The sequence below is a fragment of the Eupeodes corollae genome, chromosome 1 (assembly GCF_945859685.1).
Source record: "Eupeodes corollae chromosome 1, idEupCoro1.1, whole genome shotgun sequence".
Taxonomy (NCBI): Eukaryota; Metazoa; Arthropoda; class Insecta; order Diptera; family Syrphidae; genus Eupeodes; species Eupeodes corollae.
In genome coordinates this window covers 106,804,836-106,823,805 of record NC_079147.1, presented here as the reverse complement: position 1 = coordinate 106,823,805, position 18,970 = coordinate 106,804,836, and the positions used below count along the sequence as shown (strand labels likewise).

Genomic DNA, 18,970 nt, shown 5'->3' with positions numbered 1-18,970 from the left:
AAATTTCACTCTAGGACATTCTTTGTTTCGCGTTAAGATTAATTATCACACGGCTAAATCTTTTTTCGGAATTTGTCTTGTTTTAATTTCAAGAAACTCAAAAAAACAATTCATTTGGTAATTTTTCCCACTCAAACAAGCAACAACATACTGCATTCAAAATGTACCGCTATTTGCACAAGGTGTCAAGAAACATTTTTATTATCTGTACGCTGTGGAACGCTGAATAAATTTTGTTATACACTGAGTTACAAAAAAAAGTGGCACACCTTGAAATTTTTGCAACATTTCGAAGTAATTTAAAGAAATGAACGTTTTTCTGGTAAAGTTTTGTTTCTTAACATAAAAGTTTATTAACATAAATTAAGGAAAATAGGCAAACACTTTATAACTTAACATTTTACATTTTTTTTTAAACTAGTCCGTGTTTTTTCAATAGTGGGCATTGCCTCCACGAACATCTAATAAAGCTTTAATTCGCCTGGACATACCTTGGATAAGGTTTGTTACGATGGTATCGTCCAAATTGTTCCATTCTCCCACTAGGGCAGATCTCAGCCCATTGAGAATTTCTGGAACGGCGGGTTGCCTCCTTATCATTTTTTCCAGTAGATCCCAAACGTGTTCGATGGGATTCTTATCAGGGTTCATCGTAGGCCAAGCCATTACATCGATATCCACGTCTTGTAAGTAGTCGGTAACGCACCAAGCAACGTGTGGTCTAGCATTGTCCTGCATTACCAAGAAATTGTCCCCAATAAAGGGTGCGAATGGAACCACATATTCCTCCAGAACGTTGTTGATGTAGTAACTGGAGTTTACCGATCCTTCCACGATGCACAGCTCGGTTTTCCTTGCATTGGAATTCCCGCCCACACCATGACGGAGCCTCCCCAGAAAAGTTCGAGCTAGGCAACCGTTTCCGAACAGTATCTTTCACCTGATCGTCTCCTGGACTCATCAGTGAAAATAACTCTACCCCAGTCGGCCTCGGTCCAATCTCGGTAAAGTTGAGCAAATTTCATCCGACGTTGCTTGTGCTGTAACGTGAGTCTTGGTACACGAGAAGTTCTTCTTGCCACTTTTCACTAATTTCCCGCTCACCGTTTGAGCATTCACAGCTCTCACCCTAACGGATCGACCGCTATTTGGTAACGATCTCGAAGGCTTTGAAAGACCAAATATCGTTCATCCCTTGCAGATGTTGCTCTGGGCGACCTGAGACTTGCAGGAGTTGGTTTCCCTGTACCTTTGAATATCTCTTCTTTCTGTCATCTTCGGTTTTCCGATGATAACAGCGGCATACCGCGCACTTCGTTCATCATCTACTAAAGCCATCGCCCTGGCGACTTCTTCTACCGTAATTTGCATTTTTTGAGATATAGTTACAAAAATAGGAGCACTTATCGTTTACGAGCTATATGGTTCGTTTTTTCCCTATTATATTGCTGAACGAAAACTTTTGTGTACCTCTGTATAACCAACCTATCAACAAAATTCCAATGATTGGTTTCAATTGAATGATAAAAACCAATGAAGGCAACTTAAATGATAATATTATGCCGATATATGAAAAGAAGTCAGCAATTTATCTACGTTTTTGTAATGAGTTGAAGTTCAACAGATGGAGGCGATCATGATAAGGTAAGATCAAAGGAATTTCCCAAGAAAGGTATTGAAGTGCATAACGAAGAAATCTTCGTTGAATAGAAATTCTTGATATTTATGGAGACCAAGTAGAGGTCGGACGAACTTCATGAAAAGCGACCAAGTCACTTAAGGGTTAGAACATTTCTTGAACTATCTTTTAACAGAACCCAAAACAGTTTTGGCCTTATGAACTATTAATTCATCAATGTGAAGTAGACATTTCAGTTCACAGTCACAAAAGAAGATTCCTTACGTTTTCTATTATATGTTTGGAATGGTTATGAAGATAGTAATGACGCGAAAAGGTTATTGTATAATTATAATTTTTGTTACGTCAGCTTAAGAAATTGACGAGATCTATTTGGAGGAGTGATATGTCTTCATGTGCTGCAATGATTTAAAAAATTTCGTGTAATCAGCGTAAATTAATATTTTACATTGTTAATGTGCCATGCCAATGTCTAATTGTTAGGATAAAGAGGCGAGGGCCTGTTTGACTACCTTGGGGGACACTAGAAATGGCTAGAATCAGATTTGAACGTGCTTAACTTAATTCGGACATAATATTCACGATTTTTAACTGTTCAGTTAAAGAAAGAGCTCCTAAGAGAACCGTTTGGCCACCTGGGACGATTTCAATAATTACTTCAGGATCTTTAACTGACATTGACGGCAGCGCTGATATGACCACAAGTTTAATTCTCCTGAGTATGAGAACTTTTATCCCGAACAGGGTTAAAAGCATCAGACCTAAGCAAAACGTATGGTTTGATACGAGCTGTAAAGAGGTTATTAGGGCCAAAGAAGTAAGTTTCCGTTGCTATAAAGCCAACCGTACTGAGGAAAGCCGGAAAAAGTACAAACCAGGAAGGCCTGCAACGCCCATATTCGATGGACCAAATTTGTACATAACCAAAAATTACAGCAAAGGCACTAAAAATTGTTGGTCATTTGTAAAAAACATGAGGAATTCATCCTCTTCATCGGTTCCTACGCTCAATTGTCAATGACACTCCTTTTGTTAGCTCTTTAGAGAAAGCTTATCTCTTTGCTAGGCAGTGCGCTGCCAATTCTACGCTGCCACTGTGTGTTGTGACTCCGCCTGTACTTGAGCGAGTTAGTGATTCTATTGTTAAAATCTTTTTTCGCACTCGTACTGTAGCGAGAGTCCTACAAGATCTTAACATACATAAATCTGCTGGTTCGGATGGTACCCCGCTATTGTCTGAAGGCTGAAAAAACCACTGCGTAAGCTTTTTCATCTGTCCTACTCCTTAGGTCCCAAAAAAGTCGAATCTTCCTCACCGTCTTATTACCGACCGATTGCACTTACGTCCCTTCTTTCTAATGTCAGGGAAATGCTGATTAATTATCAGCTCAAGAAATATCTCGTAGATCGACAGCTTCTTAATGATCGACAATACGGTTTTCGTAGCAATAGGTCCACTGGTGATCTCATGGTTCATCTAACCGAGCAGTTGAGCAAATCTATACATCGTTTTGAAGAAAGTAAGACTATTGCACTTGATTTTTCAAAACCATTTGCTTTCGGTTTTTACGAATCCCTGCTTCATTGGATGAGCCATTACGTTTTAATCTTTCAATACAAGTTGTATTGGATGGATTCAAGTTTGAAAACCACGAAATAAATGCTGGTGCGCCCTAGAGCTCTGTTCTATCTCCAACCATCTTTCTCGTTTTTATTAATGATCTCCTGTCTGCAACTTCTAATCCAATACATTGTTTCGCTGACGATAGTACTCTTAGCTTTTAATATTCGTTTTCGGGCTCATATCCCTTTTCTTCGGATGTGGAACTGCAACGACAAAATATGATAAGCTCATTAAACTCCGACCTAGCAGCATTGTACAATGGGGAATAAAAAACCGTATGGAATTTAATGCTTCGAAAACCCAATGCTGTCTTGTATCGTTAAAGCTTCCCTTGTCATTGTCCATGGATGGCACTTGCATCAATGAGACTGAACATCTCGTTATTCTCGGTATGTGTGTCTCCAACCACCTCTTGTGGAATAATCACATACGCTATGTCGTCAAAAATGCCGCAAGGTGTTTGGATTTCCTTAGGCAATGCACGAAATGTTTCACACCTTCTGGAATGCTCATTAGTATACCCTAGTCCAACTTCGGCCGTACTGTGAAGTACAGATATTCGTTCTTTAGCCGTACTACGCGAATGTGGAATGCCTTACCACATTCTGTCTTTCCTAGTCATTGCAATATGCATGAATTTAAGACCAATGTGCACCGACATCTCCTTTTACACCCTCACTCCTCTTTCTTAAGCTCACACTGTGCCTCTGCATAATAAGGGTAATATCCCCTTGAGTGTGTGCTCATAATTAAAAAAAAACGAGGAAAGTTTGAACATTATAAGATTATGAAACATTTTGTCAACCGCTTTCCTGAAAACAGTGCGGATCATACCTACTTCATACCCGATTTCTAATGTACTTAGATTGAATAAGACCAGCTCTACAAGGTTTTTAATAAACGAGCTGATGGAGGGATTTGGAATCGTTCAGGTTAGCTCCAGTTTTATGCAAATATTCTTGACAATATTAAACAGTTTTTTTATTATGACACATTTTTTAGTACTAAAGTACCTACATGAAATGGCTTCACTGCCTATGAAAATCTACTACAATTTCACAAAGTTATTTTGGCACCACCAACATTTCGTTTGTCACAGAAAATGACACATTGTTGAGCTAGGGTCGATTGGTGTCAGTGGTAGAGAGCAAACGTCTATCAAGTTTAAGTATTCAAATTTAAAATTGAAAAAAAAAGAAACTGAGAAATAAAGTTAAAGTGAATTCTTTACTGGAAAATCGGTTTAATTTCGAAAAAGGAGAGAACAAGGAAAGTAAAGCAAAACTTAAAAACCGAAAGTCCCTCATGGAGGGTAATGAGAAAAAGAAAGGACCGGCTGTAACCAAGACAAATGGTAAACGGTAAAGTGAATGAAGAGCAAACTTCGTAAAAACAAGCTTACGGAAGTGGTGGCGTCCCTAGCCGCAGAAATTGACTTTTAAAAATAGACGATATCAACAGAAATTTCCCTGCTCTTCTGAGCGGATATAAAACCAATTTATATCAAAATTCGGACTTTTCAACAACACATCAGACAAATAAAAACAAATCGTCCGATGCTGTCTAAATACACCAGACGAACCGAACATATTTTCAAATTAATATGTAACTTTGTTAATATAATTGTTAATTTGGAAAAACTGGGGTTTATGCGAATGGAAAATGGGAAGCATTTGGGGCAAGGATTAACTGATGAGTCCGCTAAGTCTCTTGAGAATATAAGATCCAGTTGTTGTTTTCACTTGGCTAAGACTTAAATCGGTTAAATGATCTACAAAAAGACTTTCTTTTGTCTTGGAGCGGTTTTTTAACATATCTTATTTTACTGGCTATAGAGAGAAAGAATTTGATTGAGGAGTAAAAATTGGAGATTATTTTACCATATTTAAGTTCCTGCGTCATTCTGTGCATTCATTCTCAGTCATAAAGAAGATAAGTTGCTTACTCATAAATAAGTTATTTAAATTATTCACCTGGTGAAACATTTTTCCAGCAGCTCGTTGTAAGATGTGTGTCCTTCGAGTGCCCGTCGTTAGTTGTTGCCTTGCATTGATATTTGCTCCAGAAGCTCTATAGTTTGTCATATTTTGTTTCATCCAACTAGGCCACATACCTTTGTTACACAAGTGTACAAAATGAGCACATTCAATAAGAAAAGCTGCTCTTGCTATCAATGGTGCTTGAGGCTTTAAATTAAAAATAAAGAACTTATCTAACACATTCATATAGAAACTAGTGTTTGTTTTGTATTCTTACCAAATCTAAAACAGCAGCAACTAACTGTGGATCTGGAAAAGATCCTGGAGCACATGTTTCCAACAAAAATGCAAATCTTAGCATTCCCTCTTGAATCGGCTCAGTGGGAATCAATTTTCTTTCTTTCAATACTACAACTTCGGATTCTCGTGGACCTTCGCACAGATCTGAAGAGCTGCGCCTACTCAGGTCTGAAAAAAGTTATACGGTACTAATACAAAAACACAACAAAGGGTATACTAATTATTGACCAACCTGCTGTCTCTTCAGTTCCTCCCATTTTCTTTTTGCCCTTGACAATTCCGAATCTATTCAACCTCCGTTCGACCCTTCTTCGAGCTCTCTGAAGTGATCTGCCTATGCCATCACTCGAACGACCCCGTTGAATTTTAAGAGATGCATGCCGTATGAATGTCCCTGTCATATCGGGGTTTAACGAACCGATTTCCAAATCAATCGAAGCTGGTTCTTTAGGGGTTCCTCGGAACCAACGAACCAAATTACTTAGCCGCCCTAGAGAATTTCTCTCTGAACTCGAGGTCGAATCTGACAGAAGGGCCCTCTCTGAGTGTCTTGGAGTAAGAGTTGGCCGAATTGTCGTTCCTCGCCGACGAATATTACTTAAAGGACTTTGACTAGATTTGTAATGATCATCACATGTTTCGGTTTCCAAAAGGCTCTATATGGATTACAAAAGTTGTCAAAAGTTCTCTTATATCATTTACTCTTACCACGGCACATGCGGAAGAAGTACTGCGTTTCTTTAGAAGAAGTCTCCTTTGACTCCGATTGTCCTCCATTTGAATGCTTACAGCAGGAGGCTGAGCACATTCAGCTTGTGGAATGTGTCTGGAAATATAAACGGTATGTAAATTAATGCCGCATCTAAACAAACAAACTATCAAAGCTGACCTTATAACGCGGGTTGTCTGAAGTAAAGGTCCCTTCTTATTAGGTCTTGGAGTCACAGCCAAAATACCACTCAAAGCCACACGTCTAAACGGTCCACCATGTGCACCCTTGACATAAGTTATCAATTGACGAATATCACAATAGAGAGCTGTATTCTCAGGGGACTTCAGTTCTTTCTGGGCTTCAACGAATCGTGTCACCAATGGCTTGAAGACAGCGGTTATAACTTGGCTCTCAGGTCCACCAGTTAGTCCGCCACTAAAATTGGTCGCATATCCGCCCTGCCCGCCTGATGATGATATACCGCCAAGATCGGTGTTAACATTTTTTAATCCGCTCGATCGTTTATGGTCTATGTAGATTAATATACACATTTGTGGGAGTGAAAAGAAATAGCATGCATGCTGCTACTTGTGAAAGCCTCCTATTTATTTTCTTATTTCTTTTTTTTAAACATATATACACATATTATATACAAATTTATATGATCGATCTATGAGCTGTGATTTATATGAATTTAATGACTTTATATTGAGCACAGCCTACATTAAGCAGATCATGCGTTTCATATTTTTAAGAAAATTTCCAATTACTACTAATTATTTGAAAAAAAAAGGAATTTTTAAAATTTATATTTACAATGGTGCGTCTAAAATATGCGTACATGGATTTATTAATATTTATATTTTATACATTTATAAGCAGACATAAAAAGCTTTTAACTCACTCAACGGGGATAGCAAGGAACTGGGATCAACACAAAATGCCACAAATGCATGGAAGAATTCTACCAACTCATGGATTTGTGTCGTTTTGACCATCGATTGAAGATAGGTTTTGGTGCGTTTTGATGCTTGCCGCATCATCCGGGAGAGGATTTTTTGACATTGACTGCGAAGAAAGTCTGCTGGCGGTCCTCGAATTCCTGTAATAAAAAAAGTTAAAGTTAAAATTATTCAGTCTTCATCGTTATCGAAAAACTTACGAACCCCAAAAAAAACTACTACCAAAAGCCTTTGTTTTGGACATCTCATATTATTGTGGATTAAACGAACGGATTTGGTCATAGGTTTTTTCAGGGTACTTAAGTTTTCGATTCCAATATAATTTGTGATAGAACTGATTATGTCGAAATTTTAGACGTTAAGACAAGTGTAATAGGTAAACTTTCAAGTATTTCTTTTCCCATTTAACAAAGGTTCTCTTTACATAAAACATCAAATAGAATTGTGCAGAAAACAAATTAGTTACAGAGTAATAAAGTTGAGCTTTCAGTTCAATAACAAATTATGATTAGTTGTCATTCTGACATAAGTGGAATTGAGGTATTAGTTAGGCAGATTTGTCTTGACTAACTTTCCAATAAAGTTGCCTTAATCGGAGTGCAATTTTTTGGCAGCTGGCCCATCAGATGCTATAAACTTGCCTTACTCTCAAGTCTTTTTTGTCGCCTGAACCCGCCCTATTTCTGAGGTTTAGAAGCTTCTGATCTGACAGCTGTAATGAAACCTTTAATATGATATTCAGTATCTAATTTTTATCACTTACAACAAATATTAAGTGAATTTATGCACAGGAATGGGATTTGAAATATTTAAATACAAAACGTATTGATCTTTTTTTGGCAATAAAATATCATATCGAAATAAATGAGCTCATTTTGGGGAAAAGAAGAATTCCAAGGAAATGACAACCTACGAGATTTCTCAACTATAAGACAGTATTTATCCTTTGATGACGACAGATGATTTAACCGAATATTCTATAAAGAAAGGAGCAAAGCGTCTTAAAAGACCCTAGACTCAAAAAAGGCCAATACAATCTCAAGGTGGAAAATGAATCGGAAACCTGAAAAAAGGCTGATCTGTTTGGTAAGCATCTCCTGAATTTTGTTTTACCATTCTCAGAAAATATGGCAACAAATCCCTTATAGTTTATTGATAAGAACGAAGAATGTGAAAATAATTTTGTCACACTCAAGGAAGGAAGAAGAAGTAAATATAAGTACATACTTATTACTGCTCAGATTTCAAAGAAAATGCCCTCGATAGCCTTAAAAAAATCTAATTTATAATAAAATCATGTCTTAAATTAAAATATTTAGCATATCATTGGAAAAAAACAAGGTAAGCCACCAATGGAAGTAACATCTTGCTCTTGGACACCAATATCGCCTATACCAATCCTGGCAAAAGTTTTCGAAATACCGCTACTTTAAAGGTTTAGCAAAATAAAGAAGAAAGAAGACTAATTCCGAACCATCAGTTTGGATTCAGAAATAAAGATTAAGCTGTTGAGCGTGTACATCAAATTCCGGATGTACTGGAAACGGCATTTGCAGAAAAACAAGCATGCTTGGCTATATTCTTAAATGTTCTCAAGCCTTTGATAACGTTTGGCATTCGGGCCTTCCCAGGCACTTCTGCGAAGTACTGAAATTGAATACAATTTCAGTTGACCAAACAGAAGTATACCTTACTCCAATACTGCAAAATAACTGATTTGGGATGCAAATCTTAAACAGAAAGATCGCATCAAAAATTGTATAACGTAGTTTGGTGTAATATCAGGACATCTTTTGACGAAAAACCATTATATGTATGTTATGTACTCTTTGTACCCCCATACTTGAGCACAGAAATACATAATTGATCTGGTGACTTAGTCATGGACTTTAAACTTTACTTTGTGGCACTAACTTTCTTTTCAGGGACTTGGACCAGGTTGCGTTGATTGCATTTTTTGATGTTGCGAGCCTCTTTGTCAGATATTCAGACCAAGACATATTGCATGTAATAACGACGCTAAGATATTTTTACTTCTACATCTTTGAAATTCCATTTTGCACTTAATGCTCTTCGGTCTCCATTCCTAGAATAACAATTTCAGATTTCTCAAGATTATTTTAAAGGTTCCCTTTATCGCAATTGCTGCTGAACTTGTTTATTATTGTTTGAAGTAAGGCTGGACTCTCAGCCAAAATTACAATATTATCAGCATACAAAAGAACATTTATACCGATTCCTTCCACATGTATTCCGATGGGGAGTTCAGAATGGAGGTCATTTAAGAAAAAGACAAAAAGCAGAGCGCTCAGAACGCAACCTTGTTTAACGCCTTTGCTCGTTCCAAAGAAATTAGAGGTACTGCTTTCATCCCAGACGGCGGCGGCGGCGGCAGCAGCTGTGTCTTAGTATAATAGTTTGATAATTGTAACCATTTTTGTCGAGATGCCCAATGTAATAAGTTTTTGAATGGGGTCTTATGGGTTAATATTGTCGAACGCAGCTTTTAAGTCTACGAACCAAGCATAAAGTTTCTTTTTCCGGCTAAGTTCCAGCTGAATAAGACATGAAAGATTGAAAATCTGATTAATGGTACTTTATAATCTTTTCGATATGAAGCCTGGAATTTATTGAGTTTATTGTTGTTTTCGATGCATGTATAGTGAGGCGGTTTAGGAGAACTGAGGTGAATAATTTGTAGAGGGTATCTAAAAATACAAGGCCACTATAATTAGAAACAAGACAAGCGTCACCTTTTTTGAACAGTGGAAAGATAATTGATTGTTTAAAGGATGATTGGTATTGATCCTGTTTTTTTTTTTTTTTCGCATACTTATAAAACTCATTTGGGATGCCATCTATACCTGAAATTTATTTGTACTTATGGCTTCCAACTATGGGGATGTACAAAGAATTCCTCGTGAAAGAAGCTTTATCAGGATCAGTCTTGACTCCTTGGCACCAGATAATATTTCCCAAATCATCACTTCAGTCTTTAACAGTGCACATTTGTCTGTGTTCAGTTTAAGGTTAGCATTTCACGTTCTTACAGTGTTAGTCGTGTGTTGTTCCCTAAACGATAACATCATCCAAGTAAACAAGACAATATATCTACGAAGGACTAACTCCATCAAGCGTTTCTGACCTTCGCAAAAATAAAATATCAACTTTTTAAGTTCAGTGTTGACACTAATGTGCTCCTTCCATCGCATCTACGAGGTCATTGATTGGTCACGACATTCAACCCTCGATAGTCAACACAAAAACGTGTTCTTCCTTTTCAACCTGTTGTTGGCCTAGGTTAGATAAATTGAGTATCCATGCCTTGATACTGTTGACTTCCTCAGGATCCTATGTAACACTGAAACTCCGTGTATACAAAGTGTGAACAGGTTTAATTGGAGATATAATCGGCTGGTCCGTTTCATTAGTTCCCCCAGAAAGCATTTCAATTTCATAAAACGTTCGTTCCCAGACGTTCACACGGGAATTTGAAGATACATGCCGGAAATGCCGAAAACAAATTCGGCAACTACAAACTGGTTACAGATTTAACATCTGGATATGCAAGATCAAGAAGCCTTTCAATGTCTGCTTGAAGCTGTTGTAGAGTTTAGAACCTCCTTTGAACTCTGGAATTGATTCTTTCTTTGAAGCCTGTTTCATAAAGATATTACCAAAACGTTTGTCTATAGGCACAACGACAATCATGAAGTTGAAGTCACCGCTCTTATCTGCTTTTATTGTTACAAGAAAAATGACTGCAACCATGACTAGCCTTCGATTCCTTGACTTTCCTATTCCACTTTCTTTGTTGCTGAAAAATATTGATGAGGATGAGGGCAACTGTGCACTTATTCAGAAATTTGCAGAAGCAATGAAACAGGTGTTCAATTGATCATAGTCACCAAATGTATGGATCCAAAATGTCTTATGTATCACCATGTTTATTCCCGCCGTATGAGCCGTAGAAATCACGAGTATGATGGACTGTTACTAACCTCAAAAACAACTTGACAAACGAATTACACAACATAAGAAATGTTGCAACGCAATTCCCTTATTTTTAATAGCCCTTAAGATAATAGGAAGCAGTGGTTAAAATAACACTCGGTATCACACAATAAGCGACTGCAAAATCGTACTAGCTCCAAGGTGTAGACCGTTTACGGAGATTAAGAGAAATCAAACATCTTTAGATGATGGATTATCAAATAGACGAATATAAAAAGCAAAGGTATTTAATCCCCTAAGGTAATAATTATAGATAATTGTGTGATCCATCAGTCTTATGTCCCAAAGACAGTAACGATAAAAGGATCTCTCAAACTAGGCCACAGATTACAGAATCCCATACTTAAGTTGCGGATCAAATTGAAGTGATTTCTTAAAATACATATATTTTTATTTTGGTAGCAATGTCAAAATTGACACTTGATGGAATCATCGGATTCTGTAATTGCTGTGGGAATATTTTTGGCGATAGGACATATTCGATGGTGCATGCGTATTCTAAGTTTAAAGGGAGAGCGAACAACGAGTAAACGAATGGACGAACAAACGTGATTTTACACACTTCAAAAAGTCAGTTTCAAACAAAAACACATTTAAATTATAAGAAATCAATTGACAGTAATGTTAAGATAATAAAATTTGCATTTTGTTCTCTAAAATAAGAAAATTTTGTAAAAAAAATTTGGTAGTAACAAATTGCAGTATTTTTTAGGAGACAAAAGTAGTTTAAAGCCAATATCTCAATTTTTTGAAAAGATATTTGAGTCGAAAATCAATTTTTACCATATTTTTATTTTTTATGAAAAAAACTGTCAAATTGATTTTTCTCAAAATTTGACCAGATATTGAAAACGTTATTTTTCGTTGCACAAAATTTTGTATTCGTAAAATTTTCGTGGTGAAGTTTTTTTTAAAAATCGTTTATTTCGACTTAAGGCACCTTGAAACGTCGAGAAATGTCAAAATTTTGAATTCGACAAATCGGACCCTTACAATAACTTCTTATAGGAAGTTAAAAATTATATCACTCTCGTTTTGTTTTTTGTGTGAAAGGTCATGGCTGAGGAAAATATGGAGACAATATTGACAATCAAAATAAAACTAATGTGTTAGAAAAGTCAAAATATGCGAACATCCACAGTTCGCAGTTCGTAGCTTATGTTCAAGATGCTTCAAAGTGATCCGGAACAGATTATGTAAATGATAAAACCAAACTATTATAAATCATACCATCATTGCATCCATGCGGACATCCAAGATGGAGAAGTGCCCTCTTTATGATTCCCATCGATATTTCATGAGCATGTTCTCCAAGTTTCATAACTCCCAACTCAAGTAACACCTCACAGATATTCAAGCCAGCTTCTAAAACCCGCAGCGAAACAATATTATAGTCCCGTTTGAAAACATTATAGACAGCCAAAAGCACGATTTCGTAGTCAATGCCACCATCACGGGTAATGTAGAATGAAGATCCTGGTGCTTCCGACTCATCGACCCCGGTATAGTCGATATGAGAATCTGTGTGTGATCGCAACATATGGCCTCGGAAGCCCGTAACTCCACTCAAACTTCCACCGTTACTCAATGCATCGAGTTGTGAGTCAATTGAACCCTGTAAAATATTTTGTAAAATTTACATAATATGTAGATTTTCCAAAGCATGAATTTACACAATTTTTACCTGGCGTTTTAAGTAATCTGGAGATGGTGTTGGCGTGTGCTCGGTTACAGTTATTATTGGATTGCGTGCAAAAAATGTCGTCCTCGGTCCTGAGGACTGTGATGGGCGTATCGTTTTTTGGGGTTCCACATACCTGTAATACCTTAAACGTTGTTCACGAATATTGTGTTATTTTTAATGAAATGATTGTGCAGATTATGAAGGGAGGTTTATAAGAAAACAATCCAAAACACGGTGTTTTGATAATTTATTAAAATTTATATACATTTGGATTACAAACAAAGATTTTAAAATACTATCTAGTGTTTTTATTTACAGGTACCCACATAACTTTTATTGCAAAAAAGGACAAAGATGCAGCGGAATTAAATGTATGTATCAAATATTTTGTTTAAAAATGAATAAAGCAACAATTTGCATAATTTATTAAAAAGCTTAAAATTGAAAATAAATTAAAAAAATAATGTACAATCAATTTAGAAAGGAAAACAAACTTACCCGCTATCAAGAAGACAGCTGGTGTTGAATATAGTAGGAATTTGAGAAAATAAACAAAATTGAAGTAGAAAACAAATTTGAAAATAAGGTTGAAAGATGCAAGTGAGAGCTTGAGTTAAATTAAAGTTTTTGAATATTAAAACTCATGTTTTTGGATAATTGTGTCAAAAAATAAAAACGAATAAGTTTCTTTTTAAAATTTAATGAAACAGGAACTATTTATGTACACCGAAGGTTTTTAAATACTTGAAAATATATAAGAACGTTATGTAAATGGAAAAAAATCCTAAAAGGGTCATTAACTACGTTGATACTGGAGTTTTGTTTTTAAATGATGTCGGGTTAGAAACCTTTTTAACCATATTTGAACAATAATCTAAGGGGATTAAATAAAAAAATCTACTTTCAAAATTTAAAACTTCTTCTTTGATGATGTGTTTTTAAAAATTCCAACTTAATAAAACTATTTTTGTTTTTCAAGAAGCCGAGAATGATGATTATTTTATCATAGGTGAAGACTGGAATCGATTTCGCTGCCGTGCGAGACGTTCTGCTAGTACGCTGTTCACACAACTTTATATCCACAAGGGTCTGATCAGTTAACTGTCAACCAGATTGACCACATTGCGATCGACGCACGACACTTCTAAAGGTTGTCCGAACTTTCCAAGCGGCAAACATTGATTCGGACCACTACCTCGTTGTAGCCAAGGTACGGTTACGGATATACCGGTCCAAGCCAAAACAAGGAAGTACTGTACGTTAGACGGCTACAATCGCAATAGACTACCATGTCCTTTTCCGATCGAGTCTCTGATAACCTCTTAAGGAGTCCTATGCTGCCTGCATTAAGCATTGAAAACCAGTAGTAACATTGACTTGCAGCCATCAGAGATGCCGCCTCTGAAGAGCTAGGTTTCATACGGCCACAACAGCGAAATCCCTAGTTGACGACGAATGCCCGCAAGCGTACGCAGCGAAACAACAGTCATACAAATGGCGCTGCTCAATAGGACCAGAGCTACTCGCGGGCTCTTCGAGCAGAAGAGAAGAGAGGAACACCGGCTTCTTAGATGGAAAAAAGAGAGCATGAGAAGCACGCGATCTTGTCACAACAGGAATGAGGTTCGTAAATTATACCAAAAGTTAAAAAAAAACATCCCAAGCAACAAACTAAAGCCTGTAACGACGATCAGGGGAACATTGTAGTAGACCCGCAGTCTATGTTGAGAATATGGAAAAACCACTTCTCCAAATTATATAACGGCGATGACGAACCGAATTCCGCTGTAAGGGAGACAGAACCACTCAACCTCGGCGACGCAGATCAACAATTCCGCCTACCCGACCTTAACGAAGTGAAGATAGCTGTATCTAAACTTAAGTCAAACAAAGCTGCTGGAGCTGAGGGCATCGCTGCCGAACTATTCAAAACAGCAGGCGATGACTTGGTAGGGAGTATGCACCTACTCATCTGCAAAATATATGGTCGGAAGAAAGCATGCCCGAGGCTATGAGTGGAGTCTCAGCATAACGTGTCCGATACATAAGAAAGGAGACCCTCTAAACTGCGCCAACTACAGAGGCATCAGTCTCCTTAACATTGCGTATAAGATCCTCTCTGCCGTATTATGTGAACGTCTGAAGCCATTCGTCAACAACCTGATTGGTCCTTATCAGTGTGGCTTCAGACCAGGAAAGTCCACTATCGACCAAATATTCACACTACGGCAGATCTTGGAAAAAACCCAGGAGCTTCAAATCGATACATACCATCTCTTTATCGATTTTAAAGCCGCGTATGACAGCATCTATAGGGAAGAGCTCTACCGAGCAATGTCTAGTTTTGGCATCCCTGTCAAACTTATCCGTTTGTGCAGAATGACGATGGAGAATGCACGCTGCTCTATCAAGGTCGGAAAAGATCTTACCGATGCATTTGATGTCAAAAAAGGTTTTAGAGAAGGCGATGCACTGTCATGCGACTTCTTCAACATCGTTCTGGAAAGAATTGTGCAAAACTCAACCGTCAACACTAGAGGCACAATCTTCCAAAGATCCATCCAATTAATCCAATTACTCGGATACGCAGATGATATTGACATAATTGGAAGATCAAAGCGTGATGTCATTGGAGCGTTTTTGAGCAATGCGACGGAAGCGAGAAAGATGGGTTTAGTGGTCAATGAGGGCAAGACCAAGTATATGCTGTCATCAAAAAAGGACATTGAACAACGACGTCTTGGACAAAACGTCACCATGGACAGCTATAACTTTGAGGTAGTTGAGACCTTTGTCTACCTAGGCAGCGCTATAAATACAAACAACGACACCAGCGCTGAAATCAAACGAAGAATAACGAGGAATTGTACGGGCTGTAGAGCGACACTGACCTAGTTAACAGAATTAAAGTCCAACGACTTAGATGGCTAGATCATGTAGAGCAAATGGACATCAACTCTCCAGCCCGAAAGGTCTTCGAATCCAATCCCGAGGGACGGCACAGTAAAGGAAGACCGCGACTCAGCTGGCGCACGCAGGTGGTGACGAACTTAACCAATTTGGCGTGCGAAACTGGAGACATATAGCTAGGGACCGAGCTGGCTGGAGACGCAGGTTGGTTGAGGCCCAGGTCCGCCCAAGGCTGTAGCACCATCCACCTTAAGTAAGTAAGTAAGAAAACTGGGATCTGTTTTTGACAGATTTTGAGGTAAAAGAATTTCTGTACTCAGATCACATTCCACTAGTCGTACATTTTTCAACGGACGACGGCAAATGATGAGAGTTCGAACAAGTAATCATTATTCCCAAGACTTTATTGGAAACCTTCAAAAGCGACGACTTATAGGCAGTGACTAGACGTCAATCTTGGAAAATATTGTAAAAGTATTCTATTCTCATCAAAGGAGGCGACAAAAATATAATAAAATAAGGAGATAACGAGCTTTGGTTTAAGAAAGAAAACCAAAACGTTCGGAAAATTCCTTTTTCATGGTTGAGGGACCTTCCGAAGATCTTTTCAATATTAATTTTGAAGTAACTTCATTAAGGCTAACAAAATGTTTGAGGAACTATGTAAATACAAAAATATGAGCAACGTCAAGCCTATAAACTGAAAAGTTGCAAAAATTCAACAGAATGTTGAAAACTTGTTTGGGAATTAAATGAGAAGAGATTTGCTGCTCCCAAAAATCTGGATGCAACGGTGCTACACACTCACTTCAAGGATTTACATTATCCCATTACGTCACCAAACATTTGACATACGGCTCACAACCTGGACAGAAAAAGAGAAGGTTTTGAAGTATCCCATGCTGGGTTAAGAAGTATTTTTCGTCGATTTCAAAGAAGCATTCCGTACAATTAAAGGGAATCACTCAAATTCGGTGAAGTGCTCGAAGAATTTTAAAAGAAACTCCGTCGGAACCCATTGTGTAATGGTGCTGAACTTTCTGACTGATTCGCAACAACAACAAGAGTGAGGCAGGGTGGTATATTGAGCTCATGTTTTCGCTTTTTGTCAATGACCTCATTGATTAACCATTCTCGTGGCGTTGTTTTCGTTTTTTATCAAATCTTTTTTATTTGCGGATGATATAGTTAAGTTTGTTTATTCCCCAGAAACTCTCCAACTCATGATTGACAGATTATACCACTACTGCAGTTTTTGGAAACTTAATTGTTCAATACAATACTCCAAAGTTATGGTTTCTAAAAATGTTGGAGTTAAAAATGCCTCGAATTAAAAATGGACGAATAACAGTTGGACTATTGAGTGTGTCAGTTAATACAAATACCTTGGAGTAATCTTTTCAAGAAATTTTATCATGGACAAACAATTTACAGAAAAACTGGCTTTAATTCCTCGTGGAAAATATGTTTTATAAACGGAAACATTGCAAAAAGTAGCAAATTCAAAGTGTTTAAAGTGGTTGCTGTATGGCTGTCAAGTTTAATGTTGCAAAAAGTATAACAATGTAGACAAACTCTTAACACACTATGTTAAGAAAATATTGGAGGAAGCTTCAAATTCCCATATGGGCAAATATACATCAGGCTTAATCATAATCTAGGAAGATAGAAACTATTTCCGTGATGAGATCAATATAAGCGTAATAACGACAATGGGCAGATTTCATAGCGAACTACTTACCCTAAACTTAATACCACATAGACCAAATTTAATCACAAATTTTGGAATTAAATAAGGCACAAAACCTGTGCAGATGACCCTAAATTAGAGTTAGCGTTCTTTGAATCCACAAGATGCCCATTGCCCATGTCCAGAGTATTGTTAAGAACTAAAAGAGGTTTGCAATCAAAAATTAGTTCCTTTTGTTCAGTAAAAGTTGACATTTCACTTTAGAATATCCTATATCGATAAAAATTGGTCCAGACCCTAAAGATAACGTCGTTATTAACAAGTGACAAAAAAGTCCCTAAATACCTGACATGATCATAAAAAAAAATGACAAGCTGCGATATTTACTATGGTGACTATGCAGCCGGAAAAACCAACAACGCTAATTGGAGCCAAATTTAGACACCATGATTTGAGCTATAGGTTCATAAACGAGCAGGCGCTCGTTGACCATCCGCATCAAAGCTAAATTCGGCAACATTTAGCCTTATATGCGCACATGCCTCCACGGAAGCGAAGGATGACAACACTAAGGATATATTCTTCAAGCTAGGAACGGAAGACATTTTTGGTGGAATAATAGGGAAAAACAGCCTGCGTGACAAAATTTCTTATAACAGATTCAGGCTATAGTCAATTTTACTGGAGCAAAACTTCATGGTAGTCAGTGCGTGTTGAACCTGGAGTTCTTCATATCAATCTACCGTCAACCAGATTGACCATATTACAATCAACGAAAGACCCACTTCCAACATTATGGATATCCAAACTTTCCGAGGAGCTTACATCGAATACTACCTGGTTGTAATCAAGGTAGTACTTCGGATTTCCAGACCCAAGGCAAAACATGTATCGTCAGTGCCAGCAACATTGCCAAGACTCAATCAGAGAAGCCGTGCCGTGAAGGTTTTAAGCAGTACCCAGGAAGAAATCCGTGGTTTGATGAGGAATGTCGACAGGCAAATGCTGGCATACATCAGGCACGCTCACGAGCTCTATGAGCAGAAGAGGAGAGAGGAACACTGACATCTGAGAGAAAAAGGAGAGAATATGAGGTTCAAGAGCAGAAACGAAGTTCGAAATTTGTATGAGCAGGTGAAACGAAAATTCACAAGTACATAAACCTCAAACAGCAGGCTGCAAAGACGAACAGTAGTCAATGCTGAGGACATGGAAGAACCAATTCTGCAGACTATATAACGGCGACGACGAACCGAATTCCGGTTTCAGACAGGATGATCCATTCAACATAGACTACGAAAGAAAACAATCCCGTCTTCCCGACTTAATCGAAGTAAAGATTGCCATATCTTAGCTGAAGTATAACAGGATAAAATTATGGTAAGGAGTATGCACCAACTTATATGGTCGGAAGAAAGCATGCTGGATAAATGGAACCTTAAGCGCCCAATACACT

The 18,970-nt window shown here is 37.6% G+C and overlaps 1 protein-coding gene across 1 annotated transcript in view; it reads right to left on the bottom strand.

The window, feature by feature from the left end:
- LOC129941048 (protein unc-80 homolog) overlaps window positions 1–18,970 on the bottom strand; it is a 51,574-nt gene that overhangs the window by 14,336 nt on the left and 18,268 nt on the right. Inside the window, exons 13-20 of the mRNA XM_056049593.1 lie at window positions 12,915–13,056; window positions 12,461–12,845; window positions 7,159–7,356; window positions 6,432–6,720; window positions 6,251–6,368; window positions 5,775–6,198; window positions 5,520–5,710; window positions 5,237–5,449 (exon numbers count right to left, since the gene is read on the bottom strand). Of these exons, the coding sequence (XP_055905568.1) occupies window positions 5,237–5,449; window positions 5,520–5,710; window positions 5,775–6,198; window positions 6,251–6,368; window positions 6,432–6,720; window positions 7,159–7,356; window positions 12,461–12,845; window positions 12,915–13,056 (1,960 nt within the window). The remainder of the gene's footprint in view (window positions 1–5,236; window positions 5,450–5,519; window positions 5,711–5,774; window positions 6,199–6,250; window positions 6,369–6,431; window positions 6,721–7,158; window positions 7,357–12,460; window positions 12,846–12,914; window positions 13,057–18,970) is intronic.